This window comes from Copadichromis virginalis, linkage group LG23 (assembly GCF_057382275.1).
Source record: "Copadichromis virginalis isolate Kocher_CV1m ecotype Utaka linkage group LG23, C_Virginalis_male_GT1.1, whole genome shotgun sequence".
NCBI classification, from domain to species: Eukaryota; Metazoa; Chordata; class Actinopteri; order Cichliformes; family Cichlidae; genus Copadichromis; species Copadichromis virginalis.
Genome location: NC_140639.1, coordinates 9097848 through 9106735, shown reverse-complemented (window position 1 = coordinate 9106735; position 8888 = coordinate 9097848). Strand labels below are relative to the sequence as shown.

At 42.9% G+C, this 8888-nt stretch overlaps 2 protein-coding genes across 2 annotated transcripts; both read left to right on the top strand.

The window, feature by feature from the left end:
• Positions 1-2105: 2105 nt before the first annotated feature.
• On the top strand, positions 2106-6202 carry slc10a4 (solute carrier family 10 member 4). The gene is made up of 3 exons (XM_085447457.1): positions 2106-2786; positions 3008-3218; positions 3756-6202. The coding sequence occupies exons 1-3, from the start codon at positions 2272-2274 to the stop codon at positions 4278-4280; spliced, it is 1251 nt and encodes a 416-aa protein (XP_085303583.1). The 5' UTR covers positions 2106-2271; the 3' UTR covers positions 4281-6202.
• A 99-nt stretch (positions 6203-6301) lies between these two features.
• Positions 6302-8609, top strand: zar1 (zygote arrest 1). The gene is made up of 4 exons (XM_085447458.1): positions 6302-7032; positions 7668-7760; positions 7902-7976; positions 8049-8609. Exons 1-4 carry the CDS (start codon positions 6340-6342, stop codon positions 8190-8192), a joined length of 1005 nt encoding a protein of 334 aa, XP_085303584.1. The 5' UTR covers positions 6302-6339; the 3' UTR covers positions 8193-8609.
• The last annotated feature ends 279 nt before the right edge of the window (positions 8610-8888 follow it).

Sequence of the window (8888 nt, the reverse complement as noted above, 5' to 3'; positions counted from 1 at the left end):
ACATGTACACTGAGCAGACACTTTAATGTATCTAAAAAATAAATAAAGTGACTGCGGAGGCAGTGAACTCATCATCATGTTCAAGAAACCACTTCTGCAATATGGCATGTTATACAGCGGGGAGCAGCCATCTGAAGATGGTTCACTGTGGTCAGTACTAAGGGGCCCGAAATTGAGATCAGGTAATGTTTTTCAGAGGATGAACTGAGGGTGTGCACAAAGGCCCAGAAGAAGGTACATAAGGGAATATTTTTATGTTATTTATTTAGATTTTTACTTAAAACTGCCATAAAAAACACATCTTATATAGCACTGTAATATCTGAGCACTCAAAGCATTTTATACAACTTGTCACACTCATACAGGCTCTTTTTTTTCCTCCATGGTTTTAATAGGTTTAATAGAGTACACTCATATATTGTGTCAAAATTATTTCTGGGTATGTAAATCTGTCTCTGTGTGCTCTCACTTTACTATAACATTTATATTTTCTAAAAGAAAAAAGCAAACAACAACAACAAAACAATTTGCTTGTACTGTTCTTTGCTCATGTCAGCTGTAATCAATTACAGTATTTATTCATTTTGTACTGTACTTTTGTTTTAGTCTCATACACTATGTCCAGCTGCTGATGGGGACACATTATGTATTCTGCACAGAGACAGCGTTACGTACCTGGAGTCACCCGCTGCTGCTGAGGAGGGGACATGGTGTGTTTCTCTGGGAAGGGGAGGAGATTGAAAGCCTGAGTCACCGACTGTTCTGTCCCCTCTTCAGCTCCGAAGAGTGAATTTATTTTTTCCAGACTCTCATCTTCGTGTGCTAGATTCACTCAGGATCATTTCCTGTGTGCTGCAGACACACAGAACAAAGACAGTTCATATGAGTGATGCTGAATAAGATAAACCATTATTGTGGAGAACACACTGTCACAGCAGCAGACCACAATATTTCATCGGTGCTGCCACAACAAAGGTTTAAAATAAGCAACGATCAAACCATTTACCATGTACAAGTTTTACCTCACTCATATTTAGGATTTCTGTTAAAAGATTTTCTTTGTCATATTGATGGATAAAAGATTTCAACATAAAAAATATTATGTATTACAGGAATTGAAATGTAATAATAAATATAGGCTTCAGGTTTATAAAAAGCAGATTCAGCAACAATATTCATCCTATTAGCTGTAATATTGTGTAACTGCTCTGCCCATTAAAGACCAAGGACCTCTGGGTGTGTCCTGTGCTTTCTGGCACCCAGGGAATCTTTTCAGTCCTGTAGGTTGAGGTGTGGGAACTGTGTGGTTTGCTCCGTGGCATCATGCATTTTAGGCTCAATGCGCCACAGCAAAATGTTTTTTAATGTTTATGAATCACACATGTCTACCTTATTTGAATTCAAGAATGAAAATATATGTGGGAGTGAGCTTGAGCCCGCTTTAATCACGTAAGAAATATATCAGACTCCACCAGGAGTACTTTTGGGAGCAACTGAATTATTTCAATTCCAGCTGATCTGACCAATATATATACAAATTCACTGTGATATATATGCTTTCAGGTTGGTATTTATAAAACACTAATCAGAGTTCCCAAGTTCTTGTTTGAGGTCAAACGCTGAAGTCTGATTTTAATAATAATAATCTACTGAACCAAAAGACTTATGCGCAACGTAACGTTTGAGGTGAGGACGTTACGTTGCATGACCAAAAAAACGGGGGGGAAAGAAAAGGGCGGGCGGATTTTCAGTTTGCTGCAATAATTTAAAGATCAACACAGTCTCTGCTTACTCAACCTCAACAAGTAACTGACTTAGCGCAACTTACATTTCCCATAAATGTCAAGGATCTTTTCCATCCTTCTGCAGAACACGCGAGAGACGAAACAGCAACCACTCAACAGAGTCTCATTTTTCAGGATGGCAAACTGTCAGAGTGTAATAATAAGATTGAAGTTTTCGGGGTCTTTCTTCCTATACAGCGCAGAGCTCAGTGTAAATGGCAATTGTGGTAGTTATTAATTGGTCCAGCCACTCTTGCTTAAACTTACGACCCTGTGCTGTCTTTCCTCCAGCAGTTTAGCCCAGAAACAATCCGTGGCACCACTCAGACTCATTAGACTATCAGTACCATGGCACCATCACATACCCCGACTACTGGACCTTCCGCAGTTTCTTATTAGTGACAGTGCGTCACTAGAGGAATCGTTTACGCACGAGCCAATACAGGCACAAGGCGACGGTTGAGATTTTCTGATCTCCTTTTGCGCCATGGAGAACTCCAGTCTGCCGGGTGGAAGTGCGCAAAGTGCTGGTTCGGTGGACTTTATTACTTTAAAGCAAGTGGATTCTCCGGAGGAGGGTGTCATGAAGGGATTAGGAGCGGTCGGTCGTGCCGTGTTTCTCCAAGGCAGCGGTTACAGGACTGTAGCCGAGTTTATGGCCGTTCTCCCGACGGAAACCTCTCACCTGATGCCTGCCTTCTGGGACTCCCCGCTCAGTCACGGCATCAATGTGTTCGTCGGACTGGTACTTTGCTTCACTATGTTGGGGCTGGGCTGCACGGTGGAGGTCAGCCAGCTCGGAGAACATATCCGCCGACCCATCGGGGTGCTCCTGGCTCTGGTGTGTCAGTTTGTTATCATGCCACTAGTGGCTTTTCTTTTGGCGCTAGCCTTTTCTTTGGATGATGTGGCGGCGATGGCCGTGCTCCTCTGTGGCTGCTGTCCTGGAGGAAACTTGTCAAATATTATGTCTCTGCTTGTGCACGGAGAGATGAATCTAAGGTAGATCCCCTTACTCACCTAAGCATGACTTGAAGTGGGTTTTGGTGTTAACAGTGTTTTGTGCGCAAATTCTGACATTAACGCACTGAAATAACAACACTTAAGAATAACTTTTAAGTTCTGCATGCTTTTTTTAAGCCATTGCTACATTTTCCTCAAACGATCCAACACCGTACGTGCTGCACGTCCACCATACTCCTTCTTTTCTCTACTCCTCCCAGCATCATCATGACCATATCCTCCACTCTGCTGGCGCTCGTTTTGATGCCGCTCTGCCTCTGGATCTACAGTCGAGCCTGGATCAACACCCCTGTGGTTAACCTCCTGCCCTTTGGGGCCATCATACTGACACTTTGCAGCACCCTCATCCCCATTGGGTTTGGAGTTATGCTTAGGTACCGCTACACGCGAGTGGCGGATATTGTTTTAAAGGTAATCTGACAACAATTAACTTTTATACATCCGTTCGATCATTTCGTTCCAGCCGAAGTGCTTTTGGTTAGGGGCCTTAGCCCAAAAGCGCATTGCGTATTTCTTGGTCTCAGTTATTACTAGTGGGGTGGCTGACCGCTGGAAGAGTGACATCAGAGGCACTATATCAGGAAGAGCTCCTCCCTGTGCTTTCTGATAAAAGCGACACATGAGGGCCTCATCAGTTAGAGTACACAGTTATGTTGGGCACCACAAGCACAACGAAATTATATGCTGTCCCCTTAGTGCAAAGAAAGCAGTCTATCTTAAACTTTTATTATATGTACACAATTTTTAAAAAGGAGTTTACAATAAATAAATAAAGCAACATAAAAATGTGATGTTATTAGTTATTATTGGTTGCGCAGATTGGATATTGCCTTTATGGTTCAAATGAAGAAAAAAACCGAAATTTTTTGGTTTTAAAAATCATGTCTTGTAGAAAGTTGCCGCCATATTTTTAAAAAAAATTCTCACGCTGAATTCTTGTGTTTGCAGGCTTCTCTGTGGTCTTTGTTGTTCACCCTGGTGTTACTCTTCATCCTTACTGGAGCAATGCTGGGGCCAGAGCTGCTCTCCACCATCCCGCCTTCTGTCTACGTGGTGGCTGTGCTGATGCCTCTGTGCGGTTACGCTGCAGGTTACGGGCTGGCAGTGCTTTTTGACTTGCCCCCCAACAGTCGCAGGGCTGTGTCTCTGGAGACGGGCTGCCAGAATGTGCAGCTGTGTACGGCTATCCTGAAGCTGGCCTTCCCTCCTCAGCTGATGGGGGGGATGTACATGTTTCCCCTGCTCTACGCCCTGTTCCAAGCAACCGAGGCTGGGATTTTCATCCTGGCCTACAGGATGTACAGGAGGGAGGTCCTGCATAAACCAGATCCCATGGTGGACGGTGAGGACACGGACATAAATTATCAAAGGTTTGAAGACGAGGACTTTGAACCGTCATATGGTGCGGTGACAGTGAGCGACCCAAACACTATCATGCTGGATCCTTGTCCTCCTGATCCAACTCCAGTTTAATCTGCATAAAAATAATAAAATAAAAAAAAACAAAAATCGCTGCTCCTCTATGGAGGACCAAAACTGCCAAATTGAAAAAAGAAAAAAAAAAACGAAAAAACATATATATATGACTCAGTAACACAATTAATAGACATTAAATTATTGCTTAAACACAGAAATGAATAAAGCTATAATATAAACACTTGTTTTTATTGTTTTCAACATGTCACTTGGTATTATAGTTATCCCACTTTATTACTTTCATTCATTTTGACTTTTATTTTACATTTATTTAATGATTCTTTTTATTATTTATCTATTATTTGACTGTATTTTTAGCCAAGTGGGAACTCCTAGGACTGAAAAATGAAGCAAATGCAAAGGTAATAAAACCTTCATCTAATACTGGTCCTTTAAAGACCACGTGAGGTTGGCTCCAAGCAGACATTATAAAAGATGGATCATCACTTGTTGGTTTCTGAAGTCCAATTTTGAAGCCTGGGGATGTGGTTTCTGCAATCGCCAGCTTAGTTGCAAAAATCCACATATGAAGAGATAACAGTCTGACTGTGAAAATGGATGCTCATTGGCTAACGCTCACTGACTTGTAGCTACATACCACAGATATCCTTCCATTCTGCTTTGCTTATAAAACAGACCTTGGTTTTTATTTTTAGCATGACCCGAAATGAGTGATTGAGACCATAAACTCAGCAGGAAAATCAGAAAATAATTTTCCCACAGAACTCTATAGAATTAAATGACTTTTCGAAACCACAGCTATTGCCATCTGGTGGTCTTCAAGTAGGATACAGATATTTTGGCACTTCTGCATTGGCTTTATTGTTAGACCCGAAGGTTACGTCCATCTTTGATACATGTGTATGATTTAAATTGGTTGATTGAAATTCGGGTGTTTTATTCGTTTCTTGCTTAAGATTAGCAGGGATGTGCACCTTTAGCTCCTCGCAGACTCTGTGCCGTGTTATTGTTTATGAGCTTTTGATTGGCCAACATTTTTTGAAGGTTGGGGTTATATCACCACCTGTTGCTTTAGCATGCTCTTGACTGCGCTCGAGATTGGTTTTGCATTTTCATGTGTAAGGAGACATTTTTTAAAGACAAACTCGGAAAAATCTTGTTTTAAAAAGTACCTGCGTAGCTAGCCTTCACACATAAGCTTTCCCTTTTCTAAATGGGTCACCCTCCCTCAACCCTCCCATTTATCCAGGCTTTGGAATAGCACCGGGAATCCAATAGCGTGTGACCTCGCCTTGGAAAAATGTGGGGGTAGGGCTGCGTTCTCCTAGTCTCAAAATGGTGATCATGCACATGTAAGGTGAATGTGTTAACCACTACACTATGTTGTTATATAAATCTGGAAACTTCAACCGCTGATAAAGCATATAATCTAATTACTGAGTCATTTATTGACTAATTTCTTTATTTTTTAATTTTGGCAGTTATGACCTTCCATACATACTATGACGCAGGGAAGCAGATTAAGGCGTTCAGATGGATTTATCATTTCATCGCTGTTATTCATAAAAGAAATGCCTGTAAAATGTTAACATGATTGCTAAAAAGGTGCTTTATGTCCTGAGCTTAACTCGTTCATCCTAACCACTGATGTCTCATTTCGTGATATAAAAAAAGCAAAAGAAACATGACTTCAAAGTTGCATTAGTGAAGCAGGACAGTGTTTCGTTCCAATGCTTTAAGTGTGTGTGTGTGTGTGTGTGTGTGTGTGTGTGTGTGTGTGTGTGTGTGTGTGTGTGTGTGTAAGAGAGACTAAAAGCCATTTTAAAAACATATCAGACTGATTCATGTGCAGTTTTCCCAACAAGCCTGTGCCAAAACTTTAGCTTACCTGTGCTCTACAGTCTGATCTTAATTGTACTGTAAAAATTGTGCCAATTAAAGACGTATAAACACAAAACAGGCACACCTCTGTCACGTGTCTACTTTCCCCTCCTTTCTTGTAATGAGACGTCCTACACCTGATCTTAATTAGGTCTAATGGAGAGCTCCACTCTATTTAACTAGTTACAGCAAAACCTCGGCCGGTTGAACAAACATGGCAACATATGGTGACGAGCCAGTGGACGCCTACTTCTATTCTTCTTACAATCCTTACATGGGCAGATACCCCCGGCCTAAAGACGCGGGGTGGAAATACAAAAGTTACTTCTCCCACTATGGAGACTCTTCTGACGCCTTCAACAACCACCAGCGCGCACAGCTGAAGTCCATCTTGTCCCAAATCAACCCCAAACTCACCCCGAGGCTCAGGAAGGCGAACACCAAGGATGTGGCAGTGCAGGTCAACCCGAAGAAGGACGCTTCGGTGCAGTGCTCCATTGGCCCGCGCACCCTTCTGGCCATGAAGCGGGACTTCCAGCGCAAAAGGAAGCAGGAGCCAGCGACGCCCGGCAGCCCCAAAGCGACGGGCGGTGTGCGTTACCCCCGCACCCTCGCCGTCTACTCCCCGATAGCATACAGGAGCGTCACCTCCTTCCTGGTCGATGAAAATAACAACAATAAGGAAACCTCCAGTGAGACGGTGCAGACCGGTGAGCCCCCGGGTGAGCCGCCCGAGCCCTCCGAGGACACCGAGGGGAAGGACGAAGACAGCCAGGCTGGTGGGGATGAAAAGACCGCAAAGCGAGCAGAGCAGAGCAAAAAGCTCAAGTCCAAACAGCTGGCCAGGAGTGAGGATGCGCAGCCAACTGCGGAGGACTCGAAGGGCAAAGCGCGTGTGCGGTTCCAGGTGAGTTAATCACGCACCGGGAGGTTCATACTTGGCAGTTTTTCGAAGAACGTTTGCGCCACAACTGCTTGGAAATTGCCTTGTATATTAAATGGCTCATTCAAGGACATGGGTTGGCGCATTTCTTTTTCTTTCAGAACTGAACGTCCAGTTTGGAAGCTGTAGTATTGTCCCAAATAAGTGCGAAAATGGCACTAAAATACTCACTGTCCTTATAAACTAGTCTTTAATTTGTTCCACTTCCTGGATACTGTTTAGGTATTGCCCAAGCCTTAACGACCTTAAAGTTGTTCCCAAGTTGAGCAGCTCTTTAGCCTTGGTTTAACCAGACTTGAGGGCAGCATCTATCAGAGACCCGTCTTCAAACAAAACTATTGGCAAATTTCTGTTTAGAACATCATCCAGAAAATATGCTTCTAATTTTGTCAGTGTGCTACCTATAAAGTTTAATCTGTTTCAGTTAATTTGCTAATTAACAATCAACTCAAAGTATATTTGTTTAGCCCCCCTTTGCAAGTGTCATGATCATGGCTACTCGGATTGTTCTCCTCTCAAACAACATATGTGGATGGTTTATTTTTGGATGGATTCCTTCTAATGATTTCATTGAACTAATTTTGGTTTTTGTCCTTCAGTTTCTGGAACAGAAATATGGATATTATCACTGCAGAGACTGCAATCTGCGATGGGAGAGTGCCTATGTGTGGTGTGTTCAGGGCACCAACAAGGTGAGCAGCTCTGTTTAAGGTCCTCCAAAGATGAAATGTGCTTTATCAAGAGTCCACCATAGGAAGTCCTCAGTGCAACAATGACTGACTTCCAGAGACCTGCTGCCTAGAAAGTATCTGAGTCCTCTGCTTATCTTCCAGGTTTACTTCAAACAGTTTTGTAGAAAATGCCAAAAGGAATACAACCCATACCGTGTCGAGGACATCACGTGTCATGTAAGTCCTAATCTGTCTGTGTGGATTTTGAATGGCTTGTTAGTCTCCACTTAACACTTCCCCTCTCCTCAGACTTGCAACAAAGCACGCTGTTCCTGTGCAGTAACACAACGACACGTCGATCCCAAACGACCCCACAGACAGGATTTGTGCGGCAGATGCAAAGGCAAGCGGCTCTCTTGCGACAGCACATTCAGCTTCAAGTACATCATCTAAGGAGCGTCTCGACTGAACTGTCCTCAGTATGCTGGCACAACTTGTACGTGGGGGGCATCTTGAACCCACTGCTGGTGCAACGATGGCATCTTGGATGCAAAATGTATTTTTGATGTTTCTGTACTTTATTTCACACCAGTTCTCTTTGTGTTGATGAAACTGAAGCACCGCATGTGCTTTACGATGTAATAAATGGCTAGCTTGCATTCGGTCTGTAAGCATGCTCACTTAAACTGTCACTGATCTCAACTCAAATGCAGCACCTTGGAGAATCCTGTTGTCTAAAATCAGGCTGACATAAACCTGAACATGTGCAATAAACTAAGACTGACATCAAATTATTGGAAACTAGGTTGCCGTGGCACCAAAGACACTGAAACTGGTGGGTCGAAGACTAAACACTTGGCTTAAAAAAAAATAAAATCTGCTGTTCTGAATATCAGTGTATCCTACCCATTCCTTCGTAATTGTTTGCAGATCTGTTAGCCAAACGGTTACTGGTAGCTATGAATACTCACTCTGGCTATTGCTATGACTTTTGAGTGATGAGACCATACAGAGCCAAAGAGCACGGATTGGATTTAAATGGTTCATATGTACAGGGATTTTTACTAAAACCCTTCACCACTTTACCCAGTGTCTTAAGTGCTTTCTAATACACACTTGCACCACAGGGAATCTGGGTTTCAGTGTCTG